General features: G+C 40.6%; 2 protein-coding genes across 8 annotated transcripts in view; one reads left to right on the top strand and one right to left on the bottom strand.

The window, feature by feature from the left end:
* Positions 1 to 338: 338 nt before the first annotated feature.
* Positions 339 to 22,679, top strand: arl2bp (ADP-ribosylation factor-like 2 binding protein). Of its 7 annotated transcripts, none has more exons than XM_069901436.1 (9): positions 339 to 518; positions 4,339 to 4,408; positions 6,268 to 6,329; positions 9,055 to 9,161; positions 9,799 to 9,884; positions 11,960 to 12,056; positions 16,932 to 16,996; positions 17,212 to 17,402; positions 19,697 to 19,785. In XM_069901436.1, the coding sequence occupies exons 1-8, from the start codon at positions 500 to 502 to the stop codon at positions 17,390 to 17,392; spliced, it is 687 nt and encodes a 228-aa protein (XP_069757537.1). In that variant the 5' UTR covers positions 339 to 499; the 3' UTR covers positions 17,393 to 17,402; positions 19,697 to 19,785. The 7 variants fall into 7 exon arrangements, with proteins under 7 accessions (XP_069757537.1, XP_069757538.1, XP_069757540.1 ...); XM_069901437.1 differs by having other exon boundaries at positions 17,212 to 17,417; positions 19,697 to 19,780; XM_069901438.1 differs by lacking the exon at positions 339 to 518 and adding an exon at positions 1,595 to 1,918.
* LOC138744781 (plasmolipin-like) overlaps positions 6,732 to 23,751 on the bottom strand; it is a 48,424-nt gene continuing 31,404 nt past the window's right edge. The window contains exon 4 of the mRNA XM_069901444.1: positions 6,732 to 6,967. Coding sequence (XP_069757545.1) covers positions 6,941 to 6,967 — 27 coding nt within the window. The 3' untranslated portion in view covers positions 6,732 to 6,940. The remainder of the gene's footprint in view (positions 6,968 to 23,751) is intronic.

Here is a 23,751-nt window from a genome sequence, read left to right as displayed (position 1 = left end):
ACAGCGCCTGCAGTATTTCTCACCGCTCCAGTGCAAATCGATGGAAAAGTCTCCAGATACAGTGGTTGAAGTAAAAACAATGCTGGAGAAACTCAGCCAGTCAACAGTGTCCTTTATATAACCAACGTTTCGGGCTTGAATCCTTCATCAAGCTCCGGCAAACAGGAGCTGTTTCCCCCCTACCACCCCGAGACCGAGTGCGGAACCCGGCGCCTGCGCCATGGCCGCCGCGGGGACCGCTACTCGGGTGGGACCGCTGCCCGGATGGGACCGCTACTTGGGTGGGACCGCTACTCGGGTGGGACCGCTGCCCGGATGGGACCGCTACTCGGGTGGGACCGCTACTCGGGTGGGACCGCTGCCCGGATGGGACCGCTACTCGGGTGGGACCGCTACTCGGGTGGGACCGCTGCCCGGATGGGACCGCTACTCGGGTGGGACCGCTGCCCGGATGGGACCGCTGTTCGGGTGGGACCGCTGACTTCCGTTCCGTGCAGACATGGCGTGGAAGTGTCCAGGTGGGAGAGATCACCTCCAATCCGTGGGAACCGGGGTGGGGGGTGGGTATCTCGTCCTCTCCGGTGTGAATGGGCCCGGAATGCCGACGTGGAAAGGTGCACCTTCTGGTCGTATCAACGTGCTCCTTGACCGGCCAGCGCGAAGGTGTAGCGCCCGAGGCCCTTCTTTCCCCACCTCGGCGCTTTATTGTGTGTGTGTGTGTGTGTGGGGGGAGGGGGGTTGTTGCGAAGGAACCTGCTAAAGACGTTAAAAGAGAAGGGTGGGGGACATTCCCTCTTTGCGCCTTGGCAGAATCAGTGTGCCCGTTAACGATGTCAGCTCACCTCATTCACAGCGACGCGTATGGAGAAACACACGGTGAAATATCTTTGCAGGAGATTTAATTCTCTCCGATCATGTTCCGCGTTCCCCTGCACAGATCCGCTCTGTCATGGCCATCCCGGGCTCCTGGATGCAATACCATTTCATCTCCCCTCCCCGGTTTTTTTTAAATTTCTCTCTGTATTGCCCAGTTTGCTCACATTCGTTATTTGTGGGTACGTTGTGTACAGTCAAAGCAATGCTGAGTGGAGAAACTCAGCAGGTCCAACAGTCTATGTGGCCAACGTAACCAACGTTTTGGGCTTGAGCCATGATAAAATGGCTTTGCTGACACCTCGATGAAGAGCTCAAGCCCAAAACGTTGGTTCTGTATCTCTATCTTTGCTCTATACTGTTTGACCTGCTGAGTTTCTCCAGCGTTGTGTTTCTGCTTCAATCGCTGTGTCTGCAGACTTTCATGTTTTATGTTGTGCACAGTTTTATTTTGTTGCATTACATGTACTCTGGCAATAAATCAAATCATTAGGTCCTTTCAAGCTGGCGTGTAAAATGGCATTTTGCCCAGTTAGTGCCCTACTCATGCAGCAAGGATAGGTCAGGGAGCCCAGTTAAACTTAATTAGGATGCATCCAACGGCGGCTTGAAAACGAAAGTAGCCGACCCGGTTGTTCCGGTGACATCAGCGTGTGTGTGCGTCACTGTGCTGCATCTATTGAAATGCAGGGCTTACATCCTGCTGTTCCTGCAATGACTGCAGCATTCGCCTGACAGCGGTGGTCACAACAGTTGCCTGCTGTCTTCCAGCACAGCAGAGTTAATTAGCCAGGACCTGGAAGATCATTCCTGATCACCATTTGGACTTCCATTCGTCACTTCCAGTGGTGCGTCAATCAATGCGTCAACGGAGGGCGGGGGGTAGGATCCTCCTTAAATCACCAGTTAGGGATTTAATGGATCAATGGAAGCACCTTTGCCCCACTAATTGCCCCTGGATCCCAGGAAGGCAACTGAGGTGCTACAGCTTAAAAGTGCCTATTTCCAAACCGTCCTATCTATCCTCGGTCATCTCTATGCTGGGGTGAGTCCTGATGCAAAATTACATTTCTCTGGCAGTTTGTGCTCCATATTTCCAGCATCAGTTTATGTTTCCACACTGATGATGGGTTTTACAATTGATGTATAGCTGTACTGTTGCCATTTTAAACAAAATTTGCATTTTAAATGTATAGGGTTGTTGTGAATGATACTTAATTCAACAATTATTTAACTGATGTGTGAACATCGCAAAAGCATAGTTTAGTTCTTTTGCAGTGTGATCGTTATCCTAATGAAAGAAAGTCAAAGCAGTCCATTTGCTTCTGGAAAATTTCCTACGGACAGAATGAGGTTGCAGCTTTGAGGACTATGTCCTATATTTGGATGGTTAAATGTTTGCAAGTTCATTAGCAGTAATCCTTCGTTTTATCTTAAAATGCATTGCAATCTTTTACAAGTATCCGTCTCGATTGCTGTCATCTTATTGAGACCCTAAGCAGTAGTGTTTAAGAGACTTTTACGTAGACATGTGTATCATATGTAAGCACTGGTGTTTTACATGAGCATCATGTGTTGTCTTATGCTTTCTGTTGCCTTTTGATCAAGATACTTATGCTAGTTCATGATCCACTTAAATTTTGGTTAATGTTGACTGGAATAATAGAGTAAAAGAAAGATATTTTTGAATTGCATTCAGGAGAACTTTGTTGAGAATGCTCTGAGTGAGTTGGACCAAGTTGCAGTGGGAAAATATTTGGGCGTATGTGATTGCAATATCATCATTTACTTTTTGCACAGGAAGGAAAATGAGCAATCGAGAATAAACTAATTAGCGGAGGGCCATTTTCAATGGGATGGAAGAGTATCTGGAATAAGTAAACTGCATTGAAAATTTACAGGCAAACTAAGTAACAGTGGGCAGACTTTGATGAGGAGATTCTTTGGTTCATTGACATTCTTTTTCACATTACTTCACATTTCTTTACAATGTAAAAGTTTCACTGTTGTGCAATGCAGTCAAGCCTTTCCTTCTTTGAATGAAAATAGTTTTTATCAACTAAATTGATGGAGAAACACAGTCTTTCAAAATGTTGTTGATTTAGGAATTATGTTCCTGAGCTAAAAATCTGGTCCGGTTGCTCAGTTATTTAATAAGGATTGGAGAGGAAAACTGGCAACTTCAGGTTTAAATAAAAAACCATTACAATTGGGGTGACACGGTAACAATAAAAAAAAACCAAACCTATGTTTAAAAAGGCCCCTTTAAAGGGTTCTTTTTTTTTTAACCAGTAGTTTGTATTACGTCTTGACAGTTGCTGTTTACAGCACAATTGATATGAGATGAGGCAAACTATGAGATTGAATTATTAGTAGAGTTACTGAGCACATGAACAAAACTAAACTGATCAAACAAAAAAGGCCACACGTCTCAGTGAAAGTCACATAACTATTGGTGTGCAAAGACAGTCAGGATAGTGTTGCAGTAACAGCAGCACTGCCGCTGTTGTGGACCCAGAGGATCAGGGCCACAGCCCTTCATCGCTCTTACACGGGATTCTTCTGCCTCACGTTCCACATGGTGACCCTGTGCGGATTTAAATTGCCCGTAGGAGGGGACCGGTGTCTTTTTATTCTTGATAGTGATGATCCACGGAGTCCAGATCTAAGTTTGGCAGCGTAGTATTGCAGGCTCCAAGGAAGCAACAGATCACCATAGTGGGAGAACAAGCTCCTGCCTCTCCCTCCCCAGCTGGGAAGGGTCCTGAAGGGTAGGAGTGCACAGCAGTTGATGAGACACCAGTACAAGGCTCAGCATCTATAGAAATGTGAGACACATTGGGCTGCTGGTGAAGGATTTTGTGAAGGTGTGACGGCAAGCCGTGCTTACTAAGGACCTTGAGGACTGACAGCTCCCAAACTCTTTGGAGGTTTGGAAATGGGGGCTGAGTCAGGTGAATTTACAGTTGAGTAATGAGGCATGAGTGAGAAGCGAGCCAAAGTTGATTGTTAGGAGATCCAAACAGGGATGACAGAAGAGCAGCATTGGCAGGAGTTTCTGGGTATAACTGGGAAGACGCAGGATCGTTTCATCAGAAGTAAAAGAAGGGAGGATTCTACAGGGAGGATGGAACCATGGCTAGTGAGGGAAGTCAAAGCATCAATCCAAAAGAGAGGTGTTACAATATTGCAAATATTAGAAGGAAACTAGAGGATTGGGAAGCTATTAAAAATCAATAAGACGAGCAAACAAGCTAGCCAATAATATGTTTCATGAGGCTTCTGGCTGTATTGAAACACATTTTCTGCTTTTAATTCTTGTCTGAGCTTTCTAAGTAGCTGCAGTGTGAGGCTTGCACATCCCAGCCGATAAATTTGAATTTTTCTGACTTTGCATCATTTCACCTGTAAATGAAGAATATAGAATAAGATGGTGACAGCCTGACATTTGTTTTGTTCCTGTAGTTCACTTTGATACTGGAGATAGAGTGGTGGAAATGGAAGATCCAGAAGTTGAAAACCTTGCCTTATCTTCGTAAGTAAGATCCTGTTGGTCACCCTGCTTAGTTTTACAGGGCAAGTATGGAATCCTGGTTTTAGAATGTTCTTTATCTTAACAACAGGTGGTAATTGGGTGATAATTATATTGTTGATTAAACTGTACAATTTTAACATGAGTTTGGGAACAGAGATGATGGCAGGCATGTACTAAATGTAAGCAGTTGAAAGCGATAGAATGATTCAAGGATGGTGCCATATAGGATCCTTCCCTTTACAAATGGTGCAGTCAATAACAAAAGCAGTATTGAGTCCATTAGTGGACATCACTTTTTAGAAAAGTGGTGTGATCCTAAAGAGAATACCCGTAATAATATGACAATTTTAGTTAAGTGGCACAATTTGCAGGACTCGGGAATGCAGGGAACCCTGAATGTTTGGATGGCCTTCAAGTAGATAGAATAGTACATTAAACTGAAAGGTCTCCTTTGTCTTTTGATGATTCATAGTGTGTCTGGATATCAAATTGTGGTTTATTCCTAACACCTCCTGAAATACTTTTACAATCATGGAGTGATAAGAGTTTTATAGCAAGGCAGCAAGCTCTTCAGACAAACGACCACGTCGACATAGTTGCCTGCCTAACCTAGTCCCATTTGCCTGAGTTTGCCAATATCCCTTTAAACATGTACTGTAACTGTCTAAATGTCCTGTGAATATTGCAATTGCATCCATCTCTCTTCCTCTGGCTGCTTGCACATATCTATCATTCTCTGTGTGAAAAGATGCCCCTCAGGCAAATCTTCTCTCCTCACTTTAATTAATGGCGAAATCACCATATCTGTTCCCCTCTTGATTTTTTAAATCTCTTTTAAGGTCTCCCCTCAGCTACCTAGAGTCCAGGGAGAATGGTGCCAGTCTACCCTTGGAACATCCTCGTGAATCTTTTCTGACCTCCAGCTTAATAACATCCTACCTTTAATTGGGCAACCAGAACGGCAAATGTGGTCCAACCAACCAACATCTTGTACAGTTGTAACATGACATCATATCATTTGGGCCTGAAATTACTACCATTTATTTGCAGTTGATTTTAACCACCATCCAGTTTTAAGATTCAGCATAAATTACAAAATACAATCCATGCACCTAATATTTAAAAATTCAGAAAGAAAAATTGGGAGGTTGTCCTGAGTTTTGAGTCTGGTTCATTTAACATGGAAGTCCTTGGGTAGGGTGCTCTGTGGTTAGTAAGGGATTGCTTGAGGTGGTATGTGAGTGGGGGAAAAAATTCTGAAAAGCACTGCTCTTGGAGAATGTGAAAGGAGTTTTGGTGGAACACTATGGGCAGGGGTGGTGGTGGTGTTTGGGAACTCCAAGAAGGAAGTGACAGAACTTAATTATATTAGGTGAAGATGATTAGATATGTTGGAACATAAGTTTCCAGAAAGAATTTGGATATCGAATTATGCCAAGGGGAATCATAGTTGGGTGCCAACAAAGCCTGTCAGTGAGCCTTCTAATGTGATATCCCTCTGTACCTTTTAATTTTTTAGGTATAATGTTCTGAAGGTCCAATAAATGGAAGGGTTCAATCTGTTGATTGCAAAAACAGGTTGAATAAATCAAAGGAAGTTTAAATTGCTCAAACTTTTTTAAGCCATGCAAGGATTGTGTGCCTCAGAAAATCAGGAGTTCAAAGATTTCAGAGAACGCCACAAAGATCCTTCGTTGGCTCTTCCAAGCCACATTAACCAGAGAAGGGGCATTACCATTCATAACAAGGGTAGTCGTTTCCCGGACTGTTTCTGAAAATTGGGCATGCATTTTAACAAGTTGCAACATTGTATAATTATGCGTGAATTACAATTAAACTCTTTATAATCTCTTATCCAGGTCTTCTGATGTTGATGCTGAGTTTGATGCAGTCATTGGGCACATAGAAGATATTATTATGGGTAGGTGAGACAATGTTATAGAACTCAGTTCACACCACAGGAACAAGGCCTTTTGGCTACGTCTGTGCCGAACATGATGTTCAAATCAAACTAAAATAACTGCTGTTTTCATCTTGCAGATAAGCCCTCCATTCCCTTCATATTCATCTCTAAATATTACTTTCTTACTTCAAATTGCTCCTATGTTTTATATATCACTCCTTACATTTAGATTAATTTGACATAGTTCTTGCAGTCTGTAGCCATAACAGTTTTCCTGGCCTTCAAGTTATACTGGGCAACAAATTTTTTTAGAAGGGTTGCTTCCTGATAAAATATTGGGGATGATGATGGAAAACTTCAAGCTGAACACTGATAATTTCAGATTTGATGTATCACGTAGGAAGTTGGAGAAGCATTAACTTTTATTGAATTTAACATGTTTAATACCATAATGATGCTGGAACATTGCATTAATTCAACTGCTGATTTTTGTTTGTACTCAGCATCTGATGCCTTTCGTGTCAGTGTCCAACAATAGTCGGCCAGCATTGATGGATTCCAGTGGTGCTGATACCGCTTCTCCATGGTCGCAATGTCCTGGTGAAACCTTTCACCATGTTCGTCACTGACTAAACCAGGATCAGCAGGGAAGACGTCTAAGTGCAAATGCAGAAAATTAATTTTCAATGACATGTCGGACTTCATGGGTTTTGTATGCTCATGAAGTAGACTTAAAATATGAGAGGAAATCACAAAAATAGGTCATATCTAAAAAAACAGTACATGATAGGAAAGTTTAAGGCGATGTTTATGATCAGAAGCCCAAAATCCATAAAATACACCCAAAACTGCTCAGGAAGCAAAATCTTCATTGTGCAGTGATATACATCCATCTACCACAATAAGCATGCACTCTGTCCACCACAAGTGCAGGATTATGGCATTGTGTACCATTTACTAGGGCATCACAGCACCTCCCAAAACTGTAAATCCCTCATAAGTTGCATACGAACCAGATTTCTAAGTACATCTGTTACCTTCATTGCCAAATGTTTTACCTGCCTTCATCAGGACTGCAGTGGTTCAAGATGGTGCTTGTCTTCACTTATTAAAGAACAGTTAGGGATGGGTATGAAATGGTGGCCTTGCAAGGGAGACTTGTCTTCCTGAAATAAATACAGGTACTCCCCAATATGTGTCTGTTTTCTGGCCAACCAGTTGTATCTTGAAATGGATGCATGTCGGAATTGCCCTGTATTCCTGTTATAGTTTGTCAAATACTAAATGGCGGCCACCAAGGCCAGCTGTTGCAAGAGGTTGGCCACCAGCCAGCTCTCGCAAGGGGTGTTATTTTCCATAGATAGGCCCAGTTTTCACCGTTATCATGTAAATTTTATATTTTTTTCTTTCATTTCAGTGTTCCCCTTGTAGTAACATGATGGAAACGTGCTTTGACGGACCCAAAGCCACTTTTTTAAAAAAGGTGATTTGGAACACATGCACAGATGTCATCGCTGGGGAGGGAGAGCTTGACGAGGGAGAGAGAGAGCGACGACAATATGTGCATGCTTTACAAATCACAACATAGGTTGTGAGGTGACGCTACTGCCCCTAGTTACCTGGTGCCACCTCAGGCTCACGGCACCAGCAGGGACGTTGGCCTCCTGGCAGGGACAAGGAAGAATCCTACCTGTACAGTTTTTAAATTTTCAGCCGTATGTGTGGATGGACGCAAGTCAGATAGGTCCTAAGTCGGGGAATACTTGTATAACTAAAAAATGTAATTGGAAGATAAATTAATTTGTGAATCCAGAAGTTGCTGTCAAGTTCCCCATCTCTGTCAAAAGCATACAAAAACTGAGAGACTCACTGTTCAAAAACATTGAACAATGTGACCCTGCTGAACTTAACGGTGTTTATGGAATTAAGAAACAAAATAAGTTAAAAAAAAATTTATTTTGACATTAAATTTGGTACTTTAACTGACACTCTTGGTCCAAACTGTATGCTGGTCATGAATTATTAATGTGGGTCATTAGGGAAATACAGTTACTTTATGGTCACCCGCGTCCATGATACTTTTTTTATAGGACTAACATCTTTTGAATGTTGACTAATAGAAAGCTCCAGTGCAAATGCCCAAACATAGTCACTGGGCAAATAGAGCAAATGCCTCATGCAATTAATTCACTATGGTCTTTAAAAGTTGATCCTCTAAACCAGGGTGGCCAACGTTTTAATTTTTAATTTAGATATACAGCACGGTAACAGGCCATTTCAGCTTACGAGTATGTACTTGCATTTAGATTAATTGAGCGGCACAGACTCATTGGCTGAAATGCCCTGTAACCGTGCTGTATGTCTAAATTAAAACTTTGGCCACCCGTCTCAACCTTTTTTTGGCAATAGACCCCTTGGGACTCTGCACAAAGTTTATGTGCCTCCCTTCCTGGTGAAGCAGTCAAGTTTTGGTTTGTTCCATACTTCTCCCCTACCAACTACATCAAAAAAAACATTTCAAAGTTTTTAATGTTATAAGAGGTATAAAGAAACCAAGGCTTTTACTTGTATCTGCTAAGGTTCCCCAGGGGGGTCTATAGGGCCCCATTGAGAATGGCTGCTCTAAACAAAGACCTAGAAAATCCTCAGCTAAAGACAGTAAAATTTAAGCATGTATCACCACTAAATGAAAAATGCTCAACACTGTAAGATTGATCTGTAATTTCTAACCTTCCTACTGCAGATGAAGAATTTCAAGTTCTGCAGAGACACTTTATGGACAAATACTACTTAGAGTTTGAGAATACTGAAGAAAACAAGCTCAGTTACACTCAAATTTTCCAAGAATACGTGAGTTTCTGCCTCTTTATTTATTAGGAATCCCTAGCAACGTAGTTTTACAATTTTTGTGCGGACCCCAATTATAATTTATAATTTTCTGAAACGTTCTAATAAACATTCTGATAGGGGTAATTTTTATGTCAGCGCTAATAATAGAAATGAATTTCAAGGAGGACTTTAAAACTGAAACTTGATACCAGAGTAGGAAAGGAGAGGACCCTGGACTAACGCAGGCAAATGGGATTAGTGTAAGCAGGTATCATGATCGGCAGGGACAAAATGGGCTCTAAAAGCCTCGGTCTGTGTTGTACATTTCTATGAAACTTCTGCATTATAATTCCACAAATAAAAACATTACTTGTAAGCAAATCTGCTTAACTGTACGCATCTATTACTAAGAATGTGAGGCTACCTTTGTCCATTGTTTCTGATTTTAAGGGCATAGTAGCCATTTCTTGTCTCTTGATCTGAACTCGGCATAGGTTCATGATAAAACTGCTTTTGACAATATGGATTGTTATTTTTTTTTCTGTTGAAATGGAAGCTCACCCTGTGATGTCCTGTTATTTTTGTTTTAATACTTGAATTATCAGTTTGCTACCCAATTTTTTACTCCTATAATCTAATGGTGACTTTTTTCTCCTAGGTGGATTTGTTAGAGAAGTACATTGAGAAACAGTTAATAGAGAGGATACCATCCTTCAATATGGTGACATTTATTACATCATTACAGTAAGTTAGTAATTTTATAATTCTGTTAATTTCATGCTCTCCAATATAAACTCCCAACTCCTGTGATGATTTGGGGAATGTATGGGTTAAGTATTCAGCAGTATACACCAGGATCTTTACTTCAGTCCTGTTCTTTGCTAAAATAATTGATCTGTGAATGATGCACTTTAGTTCACATGAGGCCTGCTGAGAGAAAAACCAGGTAACATTTTCATTCTTGGACACCATTGGATGCGCTGTCAACTTGTCCCTGGTTCCTATCTTGTGCCTCTTTGGATTCACATTTTAACATGTGTTTTCCCTATTATACCAGCAAATAATCATACCTTCATCAACTGGGATGGTGATTTTAAAATAAATGTCTTTTTAAAATATAAATTTTGATCATAATAAATTACAATTACAGGAAAGGTTCATATTTGAGAGAATTATTTCTATTGTAATTGTATTCAAGATTTAGAAAAGGTGCTTTTTTCTACATCTGTGCAGTTACTGCGTTGAGATTCCAGTTTGGCACTTAACCTTGCTTCCTTTGAAGCATATGTAAATGGGATTGAGTAATCCAGGGATAGCTTAATATACTCAGCAGATGTTTGTGGAACTTATATTGTTAGTAGTTTGTCATCCAATACAGCACCTTGTTATCTGGTAGAAATGCCAAGAGTCTCTTCACTGATGCTACTTGTATTTGTTTTTGGTGCAGTTTGAATACTGTGAACACTGCAGCTCCTTTTGGTTTCAGGTTGACAAGGGGTTGTCTATGAAACACTGTCTGAGAAGAGTTATCTGTGCAGGGTCTTTGAGATCTTCAATATTGGGTCTCTTGTACCAAAATTGCCTCTTGTTTTGCAAGCAGACTAATGGATATAACCAAATTGATTAGGCAGTAATCATTCTTACCAAACATCAGTATCCATCCTAATGTGGATGACAAGAGCATCCTTGCTCTCCCTCATTCATACAGTAACATTGTTTTACAGGTGTGAATGCCTGGATCAGGTGTGTTGAATGCCAAAATAGGTAAATGATTATGTCGAGATAATTCTTTGGGTTTTTTTGTTGGAGGATTCTATAGGAGTTAACTTTCTTTATCCCCCATTGTCCATCATACATCACCAGGATATTACATCTTTTCCAAACCATGGCATTGAAATCACACAAGTGGATGGACTTGTTCACTGCTATCTTCTCACCATCCCTTTCTTGGTGATACTCGATCATTTCTGTGGCTGAATCTCTGCATGTTTGCTTGCCTCCAGACCTCCTTCCTATCCTGTTTCACTCCTGTCCCAATTAAAATCAAATGTATGCTCTTTCTGATTTGGGACCTCCATCACATTTTAGGAAGCAGCTAGTTATGCAGCAGAAATTGGTTGCCCAAAGAATAAATGGTGGGTGGAAAGTACACAGGAACCCCAATGACTAGGTGATAACTCTGGTGTGCACAGGTTCTGGGGCCCAAACACTGCTGAGAGTCGAGAACATAAAGGAAGGTCACCCACTGGACAGAAATTTAAAAAGAAATCCTACGTATTACTCTGTAGTTGCTGGAAGAACCCTTTATCGATTCCACAACATACTATGGTGTCCACCCCACAATTGACGTGATGTACCAGGATTGTTCTCCGAAGAGGGCACGCAAAATCATCGATGACCCCTTCAACCCTGCACACAGCATCTTTTTGCTGCTCCCATTAGGAAAGAGATACAGGAGGATCAGAGCCACCACCACCAGGCTGAGGAACAGCTTTTTCCCACGGGCAGTGAGAATGCTGAACGACCAAAGGAACTGCTCACACTGACCATCAGAGACTCTCATTTGTACAAAACAACATTTTTTTATTTATTTGTCTGGTTTGTCTGGTTGTGTGTCTGCATGTTTGCACTGAGAACACTGTTTCATCGGGTTGTACATGACAATAAACTTGACTTTCTTTTTTGAGCCCTTCCTACATCTATTGGCAAAAATTTCAGAAAGTTGATGTGTGTTAAGTTTGAAATATTGTAGTTGATAAATATTTTATCATCAAAGGCTTCTTAAAAGCTATTAATGAAACTTCTGTGATTTATTGCAGGCAACATAAAGATGAAATATCTGGAGATATATTTGACATGTTGCTGACCTTCACAGATTTCCTGGCTTTCAAAGAAATGTTCCTTGACTACAGAATGGTATGTGATGCTCTTTTGCCTGAATTTGAAGCATCATGTCATGTCTGTCTGGAATATCAGGCATCTTTAAACCTGGGTCATTCATGGGTTAGCTGATCCAAAGCAGGGACTGTGAGGGTTACAGCCATTGGATCTTTTATTCCGGTGAGAAGCGAAAGACATGGCCTCAAATAGAGTTTCACATAAGTTTATAAAAATGCAAGTTTATGTGTTGAAATGCTGGCAGCAACTTGTTTATCCAACATTTAACTTCCTGGGGTCAACGCTATCGTAGGTGTTTTCAAACTGAATGATTAATATACAGGTAGTCCTTGACTTCCAACCACGTGAGTTATGTCCACCCACACATACGACCAAATTTCTTTATTTAAAAAAAGATTTAAACTACTGTAAAGTACATATTTTGTATTGAAAGTCCCCACTCCCGGCGGCAGTCCGACACCCTTGACTATTATTTACAAGAAGTTCATCTGTTGAGTATCCTATTGTGCTGTACATGTGTTGACATTCTTCATTAAAGTTATTTGTTAAATTTTTTTTATCATTGCTTTAAGACTTCATTAAGGCATGTGTGGTGGAGCGAATCTAACTTGGATCCAATTAGAGTTACAACCAACCTTTCAGTCCCAATTGTGGTCGTAAGTCGGGGACTACCTGAATCTTGAAAAAAATATACAAATGATTTTATTATAGTCCGAGATCATTGCATTTGAATAAAATCTGTCATGTGATGAATTTAGACTGATTAATATAAATGATATTGACTGCTATTCAGGGCTGGTCCCTATTCATTTCTTTGGCTCTTTTAGCCAGGAAGTTTAAAAAAATAAATTTTGGCAGTAGTGCCGCCGAAGTCAATAAAAGAAAAGGACTAAGAAATGAAAATCCAAAAACTGTAGATGCCAGAGATCTGAAATAAAATGCGAGAACCATCCATTGGGTTGGGCAGCAGCTGTGGAAAGAGAAACAGTTGTCATTTAAAGTCGAAGGTCCTTTAACAGAACTGGACAACAAAAGAACAAGTTAGTTTCAAGTTGAAAAGAAGCTGAGGGAGCACTGGATAGGATAAAGGGAATCTAATGGGGGGAGATCAGTGGTTGACGGTCAATGAGGCCAGTAGGAATACAGCACAAAAATGCAAAAGCTGAAAGTCAAATTTGTGAGGAAATGCTGCTAATGGAGAAAGAATTGAGCCAGTATTAAAGATGGATGAGCTATGGTGGAACTGGCTAGTTCTAATACAGAGAAAATGTTACCTGAGGTACTGAATTCAGTATCAAATTCAGAAGGTTGCAATGTGACCGTGTATCTGATGTGGTGCTACAGACAGACAGGAATGTAGTGGATTAGGATGAAGAATTTAAGTTGCAGGCAAGAGACCCATGGGTTTAAGTATGAGTGGCATAGGGAATTGAAGTGACAGGCAAGAAGTAGTTCAGGGGGAGTCTGTGGATTGAACACATGTTCCACAAGGTGGCCACCTACACTGCATTTGGTTTCTCTGGTGTAGAGGAAACTGCGATGTGGGCAATTGCAGTATATGAGAGTGGAAGTTGGGTGAATTTCTGTTTCATCTGAAAGGACCTTGGTTGTTGAGAAAAATGTTGCATCTCTTGCATTTCCAAGGGAAATGTTGTAAAGAAGGTAGTGGTTGGTGAAGATGGAAGAGTAGATCAGGTTATCTTTAAGGGAACATTCCCTTTCACAATGCTGATAGGAGGGTGCGAACGATTTAACCTTCTTGAAGTTTGCAAATATTGTGAAGGATGTTCATTGAATGGGGAAGCAAAAGGTGTAAATGTATCCTTGATCTCTTGGAAGGAGGGGGGGTTGAGAGCAGAGGTGCAGGAAAAAGAGTTATAACCGAGGGTGCTCAATTATGATAGGGGAAGACATCACCGAGGTAACTGTAGAAAAGTTATTACTAGAGGAAATGGGAGCATCTTGCATGAGGCAGGATGGGAGGAAGTTAGTCTTACCATTTGAATAACAGTAGTGGGCGGGAATGTCCTTCTTCCCCAGCCTGTGCTGCTGAGTTAGCTGGGCAGCTTGACCAATGCCATTTTAGGGCTGTTGGTCCGATGCTCCCCCAGCTTCCACCTCCACGGGTTCGTTGTCCTGGGAGTCACTTTAGCGATCTCTGTCCATGTCTGCTGCCACACAGTGTGCCAGCCCTATTTCCACAATTGCGTCCCACCATATGATATTATTTAATCCTAATTTAATCCTGGAGATGGAAACCTCCAACACAGGAAAAGAAGAATCAGAAATGGGCCATGTGAAAGCAAGAGCAGGGTGGATTTAGTGAGTTGTGAACACTTAGAGGTCTGTACAGTCTGGACACCGATGTTGACCCTGATGTGCTGGAAAAAAAAATTTGTGGGATAACAAAATTGTTTAATGTATCCCACAAGAACACAGGCCTAACATTGGTCCATGCCATTTCCAGAGCTATACTTTTGATAAGGATGCTAAGCAACTGAGTATTTGGTGGGGGGGGGGAACAAATTAGACTTTTGTCCTCAGAAGAAGCAGAGGGCTCTCAGACCATTCCTTTGTAACGTGGAGGTGTATAGGAATTGTGCATCAATGGTAAAAATTAGGTGATTTGGACGAGCCCCTTGAAACTTTTAGGTTGTTCGAGGTCATCGGTGGTGACAAGGGACTAAATCAGCGGAGAAAAGAAGAAATATTAGGGTACAAGAATATGCAGTTGCATGTAGAAAAGGCACCATTTGCGAAGGGAGAAACAGGCTGATAACCCATCTTCAGAACTGGACGAAGTTAGAAAATGGGGGGGAGAGGGAACATCACGATAAACTTTGGGAGAGTGGAGACCAACAGAGGCATCTCCTTCCATTACTATGCTGATGACACCCAGCTCTATCTCCCCTGAAGCCCAACTATCAAGTAAAGATAACCAGCCTCAACTGGAGGACATAAAGTGCTGGATGGCTCAAAACTTCCTGCAGCTAAATGAAGGGAAATCAGAGATCATCCTATTCCCCCACCATCCCCCCAACTCCACCAAAATTATCACCAATACCCTTGGCAACTTAGCCACCCTCACTAAACCACACGTCAAATCCCTTGGTGTGATATACGATTCCACCTTCAAGTTTGACAACCAAGTCACTCCAGTAGTAAAATCTTTTTCCAGCTCCACACTATGGCCAAAATCAAATCATTCCTGTCACTGAATGACCTCAAGAAAGTTATCCATGCCCTCATTTTCTCCTGTTTAGACTACTCTAACTCTCTTTACACAGGAAATAGTCAGTCGTCATTGTCCCATCTGCAACTGGTTCAGTGAGCAAGGCTCCTGACAGGAGCCAAGTAAAGGGACCACATCACCCCTATTCTCACCTCCCTTGCCAGTACAGCTCAGGATAGATTTTAAAGTTCTCCAGTTTGTTTACAAAGCCATCAATGGACTAGCCCCCTCATACATCACTTCAAGACCCCTCGGATCGACCAATTTAGGGCACTTGGTTGTTACACGCTCAAATAGCAAACTCGGGGGAGATCGCGCCTTCGCGATAGCAGCCCCCAAACTGTGAAACAATATTCTTCTGTACATCAAATCAGCCCCTTCCCTTAACTCTTAAATGCAGGCTGAAGTTGTATTTTACTCAAGTGTTTTGAAGTGATTGTTGATCGTTACCATTGTTGTATGTATAATTCTAAATCTCGGGTACCTGTTTTATACTGCACATTAAATAAGATGTAATTTATGATCTATACAGCACTTGGGTCAACATGAGTGGTTTAAAATGTGCTATATAAATAAACTAAACCGAGCATTTGTGCAAATTCTACTGGTGCCAGCAGTGTGAACGCTTGTTAAATGCAGATAATCAGTTTGAAGGAGGTAAATAAGAGAGAAGTAGAAAAAGAACAATTCTGGAGATGCTAAGCTCTTCCAACAATTCTGTTTCTTTAAGTTTCCAGCATTTGCAGTTATTGGCATTTCAATTACTGAAGTTTCTGACTGCTCTGGAAAAAATGTTCCTTTTTGTGCTAGTTTGCGCATCATAATGGAGTCATTTCCTTTCGAATGGAGCAATTGCTTTTAGAGTGTTTTAGTTGGTGCTCTGCTCCAAACCGTCCACGCAGACATTGAAAGTGAGGTGGCCACTGTAAGGTAAAACATCATGAGATGGGAATGTGCAGGGCTGTAACAAGATGTGAATGCATCCTTGTACTTACAAGATAAGAGAGACATTGATGGATTGAGAGGCAGGAAGCTAGCAGGGAAAGGATAGCAACAGTTTTAGTCATTGGACAAGTAATGATATGATGATGTTCTAAGCACATATCCAAGGGTATAAAAAATCACCATTTTGCTGATAACGGCAGAATGCATTCTCCGACTAACATGGTTAGTCGCAAGTGTTACAATCCGGTAATAAAGAACAAAGAACCCTGATTTCGACTCAGCCTGGTGTTTGTCTCACTCATTCATGAACAAAGCAGACCTAACACCACTCAAAGAAGCCTAACAGGGATTAGAAATATTGTTCAATCCGCTTTTCCTTTAACAAAATTTACAAATTATCTAATTTAAAGAAAAAAGTTTTGGCCAGATGCTCACCTGCGAGGACAGAAAAAGAGATGAATTTCAGTCATTTTATTTGAAAGATGGCACTTCAGACAGTGTTTCAGAAATTTCACCCTGGAGATTACATGAACCCTTTGTTTTCAAACTTTTGGTTTGGCTTTTTTTATAAAAAATCTATAGTCCTACTTCAAAACTAACAGGTTTCCAGCCCACATCTCCAACATCTCATGGTTTTATTTTCAAACTTTGGCAGCTTTCCCCATTACCAGCAAAAGGACGATGAGCCTTCACTTTGTAACCCACTCTTTTTGCAGGTACTCCTCTATTTGGAATGGGGTTACATTCTGACAAACCCATCACAAGTCAAAAAGGAATACAGGTATACCTTGTATAACTCCGACAATGCTATGTTGGTCTCCATACTGATCGCATGGCCCCGCTCTCTCCCAATAGCCCTGAATCAGTCCTCACGCTGTCCCGCTCTCTCCCCACAGCCCTGTATCAGTCCCCACTTTGATCCCACTGTCCCGCTCTCTCCCCACAGCCCTGTATCAATCCCAACATTGATCCCACTGTCCCGGTCTCTCCCCACAGCCCTGAATCAGTCCCTGCAAGCTTTCTGACTGAACTAAAAGTGATTGACCAACGAGGCTATAAAGAATTCACCTTAGAAGAATTATCATTTATTGGAAAACATCAACAATGCTTGGATGACCTTACTTTAACATATTACATGAAAGTAAATAACAACAGTCACACTATTGTACCATCGTAACCAAAAAATCGTAAGTGGAACCATTGTAAGTAGAGGAGCATCTGTAATCCCCTTCTCCCACTTATTATGGTTTTCTTTTTCATGCCATCAACTGTACCCTGATTCTCCTCCTCTTTACCAACATTGGAGAAAATTTAGTTAATCCATTAATTCACCAACAGGACAGCACAGTTAACGTCGCAGTTAGTGCAATGTTATTATACACAGTGCCAGCAGCCAGGGTTTGAATCCGGCACGGTTTGGAGGAGTTCGTGGGATTTCTCTCCTGTTCCAAAAACGTACGGGGTTGGCAACTTGATTGGTCACATGGGTATAATTGGACATCGTGGGCTTTTGGACCAGAAGGACCCGTTACAGTGCTGTATTTCAAATTATTAAACTATTATTATAAATCTACCAAAACATTGCAATTTGGGGGAAAAAACTTAACCCAGTCACAGGAACCGCATGTCAACTCCATGCAGATAGTGAGCATTCCTGCTGGTCTTCCCTGCCTGGAATCTCATTGCCTTCAAACCCCACTTCCAGCTTTCAACAACTTTGAGTAAATCTCACTTCCCTTGGCACCTGTTTTTTTTCCCTCCATATCTATTCAGCAATCACTGTTTAAGAATTTTCTTTTTATAAAGGACAACTCAGGAGGGGAAGGGGAGATTGGGGATAAATAAGATAGAAATAGGAGAATAAGGAAAATGTTGGATGTTGTATGAATGTTGTCTTATAAAGAGTTGAAAATAAGAAAACAGAAATGGAAAAGGAGGAAAGGTAATGATGGAAAAACGGAAAGAGAAGATAAACAAAATATAAAAGGGCTACGCTGAACTATATGACTTTAAATATTAATGGAATACATAACCAAATTAAAAGGAAGAAACTACTAAATTTAAATGAATAAATGTATTCCATTAGAAAAAATAACATATAGGTTAAGAAATAATATTGAAATATTCGAACAAGTATAGGAGCCTTACATTAAATACAATAGCGAAAACCTACCGGGGACAAACATTACCTAAGTTGATGGAAGGAGAAGGAAAGAAAAGAATGGACTCAGTAGAATTTCTGGTGTATTTTTGTTGAATGACAACATTGTCTGACTGGCTTAATGCAACCTAGATTGTATACCTAAAATGGATGAGAGGGGGGGGTGGGGGGGGTGGCTTGGGAGGAGGGAGGGGGGGGAGAAAAAGTCACTGTATATGTGTGAAAAAGAAATAGTGTATATCATGGCTAATGTGATTTATGGTGTGAAAAAAAAGAATTTTCTTTTTAAATTTTTTTTATTTTTCACACTATGAATCATATTAATCAAAATACAACAAACATTTCCCTCTTGAATAGACACAGTGTCATTTTCTCCCCCTTTTCCCCCCTCCCTCCTTCCCACCCCCTCCAAACCCATTAAACGTTCAACCTATACAATACAATAAACCCATTAAACAATGTCATCACACAATGAAAATAAACAAGAAAATTGGGTCAGTTCATTTCGTCTTCTTCTCATTCTTTCATTTTAGGAGGTGGAGGTCCTCTCTGTTGTGTTCCATGTACGGTTCCCAAATTTGTTCATATAATGTGACTTTATTTTTTTATTATGTTATTTTTTTCAATGGAATACATTTATTCATTTCCATGCACCATTGCTCTACTCTCAGGCTCTCCTGATTTCCAAGTTGACATTATACATTTTTTTGCTACAGCTAAGGCTGTCATAATTAATCTTCTTTGCGCTTCATCCAGTTTGAGGCCTAGTTCTCCATGTAAAGAATTTGAGGTGAAACTGTTCCTCAGCTAAAATACAACGCAGATATTAATTAGAATTGGTTTACCCAGGCCTTTGTTGTGCAATAGTTGACTTTCACGGATTTTTCCAACTATAACATTCAAAGGAATGAAACTGAACTAACTTGCGATGGATCTGAAGTGCCTAAACATTAGTATTTAAGGATTAATTTTACTAAAACAATTTTCTTTGCATCTTATCTGTTATTTTGGCGGGGGGCGGGGGGGGGGGCATTGTTAGGGAATGGGGAGGAAGAAAATCTTTCTGCTGAAAGATTGGTGCCACGACTCTGGGAGTTGACAAAGGTATCTGGTATTTTTTAATGAGGTGGGTGAGGGACTAGTGAGAAAGAAGTCAAACTAAGCAAATGAATATTTTATCAGATGCTGGTGAGATTATAGATTAAGCAGCTGCAATGCTAATTGACAATATTTCCTTCTATGGAATGAGATGAGTGATGTCAGATATTGTTTAACTTGTGACTCAAAACTAACCTTTACTTTTTAACGTTGCATCTGCAGGAAAAGGAAGGGCACAGCCTTGACTTTAGTGGAGATCTCATAGTGACATCTTTATCAAAATCCTCTTCATTGTTTCCAGCATCAAATAATGTTAGACCTTTCCAATAGTTTTGATTCCTTTCTGTGGAGTTCTGCATTCATTCTGTACAGTTACATAGTCTAGTGATGATGAAACAGGCATTTTGATGCTACACCCTTCTCTAGGGAAGGACGTACAGGCACATTTTAAAGTGCTGAGGTCTTTCATACTTTTTTCAGTAATTCCAAGAATTCAAGGCAACTGTTAAAACCAGTGTAGGATACAGTCCTGCTAATATTCTTTCTGGGTCTGGCTGCTGTTGTGATAATTCCCTTTTCAGGTTTCACAGGCTGCCTCTCTTCTCTCTGAACTTCATGAAAAGTTACACTTTTCCAGAACTTTTGGGAACCAGGTGAATTGGAGACAAAAAGTACTATTCCCACCTCCTCCCCCTCCCCGCAAGAGTATGAACTATTGCATTTTACCTTGTCGACTAAAATGTAGCTTCTCTGATCACAAACATCTTGATTATGGTACCCACTTCCTATTTCATAATGAAATGGGAGGATACTCAGCCCAGAGTCTATTCTAGTTCCTATGCCTCCTCTCCTTGCTTCCCACCAGCCTTGCAACTGGTTTTCATTTTCACATATGCCTGTCAATCCCTTTGATTCTTTCTGCCACACTAGATGACAATTAAGCTACCACCACATCTTTGGCTCATGGAAGGAAATCAAAACCACCCATCCGGCCCCAAAGAGAGGGTGCTAACTCCATATCAGTAGCACCATCGAACCCCGGTCCCCAAAGTTATGTTGCAACAGCACCAACTGCTTTCACCTTACAAAATTGGGCAGCCCAGTTGGCATAGCAGTTAGCTCAATGCCTTTACAGCGCCAGGTTCAAATCCCAAGCTGTCTGTACATTCTCCCCATATACACGAGTTTTCCCTCATGGGCTCCAGTTTCCTCCCACCATTCAAAAAAAAATACCAGGGATCTAAGTGAATTGGGTGTAAATTGGGCAGCACGGACTCAAGGGCCGGTGTTGTTAAATTTAAAATTTTTTAAAGTAATTCAATGGTTGACTGCAAATTAGAATCTTCTGTCCAGAGTTGATCAGAATCATTGAATCAGCTTTTGTATACTTAAGTTCAAACTGTACTTCAGTTCATCTTAACACTAAATTTCTTAAAAGGAAAGCAAACATTCCAGTGAGTAATGAATTATTAAAAATGTATTTAGGCATAGTCTTAATAACAATCTCAAAAGTAGTACCTTTTTTTTTAAAAAAAAAGCATCTTAATTAGAGAATACTGTAACATTTTGATTTGCTTGAAAAGTATTTTGTGAGCCAATCAGTTTAGGCCACCAGTATTCTCATCATTATTCTAATGGATGGTTAATTGGCCAGTATAATTGACTTTTTAAATCCAGTTAATGGTTGTAAACTCAGCCCTTGTATTGCTACAGTTCAAAATGAAGATCTTGATGACTTTCTTAGTTTGTGAACAGTGCATTTATCAGTTTAGCTCTTTTCACCGCTGACTAGGAATTGTGTATTTATACATATTTTTATTTCAATGTATTTTAAATAAATGATTGTTAAAATGTACTTTTGTGACAAATTGTGATTATATTCTTGAGACAAAAAGTTAATGTCTAATCAGTCTTATTTGTAGTACCACAACTCTACAAATAATTGCATTATACATCCCCCTTTAACTCGTTTTGTCTTAATTTTCAGCTAATTTTTAAAAATGGAGCTTTTAACAGATCAGCACAAAGGAAGTACCAATATAGAGGAGAGATCTGAGTCAGTGAAGTCATCGTTGATGGAAGAATATAACAATAGGCTAAGGTTTTTCTCGGCTGCCCAATGCCAAGTGGTTCTGGCCAAGTCCTGTCCGCTCTCTAGGCCGGTTTGGGCCTCAACATTGCTGAACAAATGGGGGTTCTGGGAATAATTCAAGCAATCTCGTTAAATAGATCAAGCATTCGGACCTTTCTTCTCTGCTGCCAAACCCTTATTGGTGACAAAAATTCAGTCCTATCTCATGAAGACTGGTCAGTTGCATTCCTGATATTCTGACATTTTGTGCCAGATTTGACCATTTAGGTCAAGGGGAGGCAGTATCTTTAAAAAAAAACAATGGATTAACATTGAATTAGGAAAATATGCTTATGTAAGAAAGCAGAATATCACTGGCAACCTCTTCCATTCATGTCATGATTTAATAGCTCTGAGATCTTAGCTATTTTCTCCATCTTAGTTAAATTTATTTCCTGTTAGCATAACAGCTTAGATTGCAAACAGTGACTGGGGACAACTCCAGGACAAATGAAGGAGAGGCCAATCATTTTCCAATAGTTTCAACACAAGATAGATTCCTACTGGATACAAATGTATTTAAAGTACTTTTCTCTGTCACCACAGAATGACTCATTTCACTCTTTTGGGTTAACTCCCTGGTGTTTAGAAAACTAATGCATATCCCTTTACTGTGATTAACCCAAAGATGGAATGAACAATAATAATCTCATGGCATTATGCAAAGTACAGAACATCCCAGGTTCCTAATTAAATCTCCTTCCTCAATCAACACAAAACTCTGGGCTGACACTCACTTTGTTTACGTAGAGCTTGTGCCAATTTTTTTTCTCATATAACCTCCTTCACCTCCTGTGTTGTAGCTTTTCTAGTCAATGATACAGAACTGACACAATGTGCATAGAAAATTGTTAGGCCCGACTTCCCTGTTAGGCATCTTTCATCAGTTGCGCATACATGATAGTTTTATGTAACCATGTAATCCCTCTGGGAATGAAACCTGCTAAATTGCCTGGTTAAAGGTAATGATAACTGTTTGGCAGAACATGTTTTTGATGTTAATACATGTAATCATGTGCATGTGGAATTTTAATAGTAAAAAAAAATGTCCAAATTAAAGACCTCTACAATACACTGAACTCACCAAGCTCCTTACATGCTCAGTAATATGTGAGCACCACACTGCACATTCTTACCTCCCTAATTGTACTAATACAACTAGATATATTCTTTAATTTTAATGTTTAAGATCAGATATTCTAGGCGAACTGATACCAAACCTCAGGGAATGATCACAATCACCTTCAAAGTTGAAAAAGCAGTTTGTTTGAGGGATGAGATTTAAATACAGTATTGGCATCATCTGCAGGCCTATTCAGTCCTCTATTCAGTGATGAGGCAAATGCAGTTCAATGCTTGCTACTAATTTGACTATGGAATAGGGCCTGTGTGAGACGGAGTCACGTGATGGAGTAGTGGCCGGACGGTGAACTCCAGCCCTCTCCAGAAAAGTCGGGAAAAACGAGAGAAAATACAAAGGCACAGAAATACAAGTTAAAGAAAAGTGAATATAAAGGTGGAAAGAAGATGGAGACAAAAGGAGAAAAATCAAAATCAACGGAAAGAAGAGAGGAAGAGAAGACAACGGAGGAAAAAGGTGAAGGCCTTACCTGTCCGAAGAGGCCCGCTGCGGAGAGAAGACCCCACTACCTCAGGTCGGTAGAAAGAGAACTACAACAATGGCTCACAGAGCCGAGTAAAAGTGCGCAACCGCGCATGCGCGACTCCTCGCGCATGCGCGATGCGCATACAAAAAAACACACCGACGGGAGGGGGGACCAGCTGGGGAGTCGATCTCCACAGCCGGCAACGACAGCTGCAGAACACCTGCAGCAAGAAGACACCACAGAAGACAATGGAAACAAGAAAGAAGAGGAGGAAAGGGCAGCAAAGAAACAACAGATGGTCAACCTAGAGGAAGAAGAAGAGGAAGAGGAAGAGTACAGGGAAATAGAAGAAGAAAAGATAGGCAAGGTAAAGGAGGTACTTGCTCTTGTTAGAGGATACATGGAGTCATTTAAAGAATGGCAAACACAGGAATTCAATGATTTAAGAAGAAGAATAAACAACACAGAAAAGAAAATAAATAAAATGGATATGACCTTAACAGAAATGGGGAAAAAAATGGACAAGATGGAAGAACGGG

Source organism: Narcine bancroftii, chromosome 10 (assembly GCF_036971445.1).
Source record: "Narcine bancroftii isolate sNarBan1 chromosome 10, sNarBan1.hap1, whole genome shotgun sequence".
In the NCBI taxonomy this organism is placed as follows: domain Eukaryota; kingdom Metazoa; phylum Chordata; class Chondrichthyes; order Torpediniformes; family Narcinidae; genus Narcine; species Narcine bancroftii.
The sequence above is the reverse complement of the archived record's forward strand: the minus strand, read 5'-3'. Positions and strand labels throughout refer to the sequence as shown.

What these genes read in the sequence shown, in the direction of transcription:
- arl2bp (XM_069901436.1), top strand. An exon ending in GAAAACCTTGCCTTATCTTC is followed by an intron (nt 4,409 to 6,267) that starts GTAAGTAAGATC and finishes TCTCTTATCCAG; the next exon opens with GTCTTCTGATGTTGATGCTG. An exon ending in CATAGAAGATATTATTATGG is followed by an intron (nt 6,330 to 9,054) that starts GTAGGTGAGACA and finishes TTCCTACTGCAG; the next exon opens with ATGAAGAATTTCAAGTTCTG.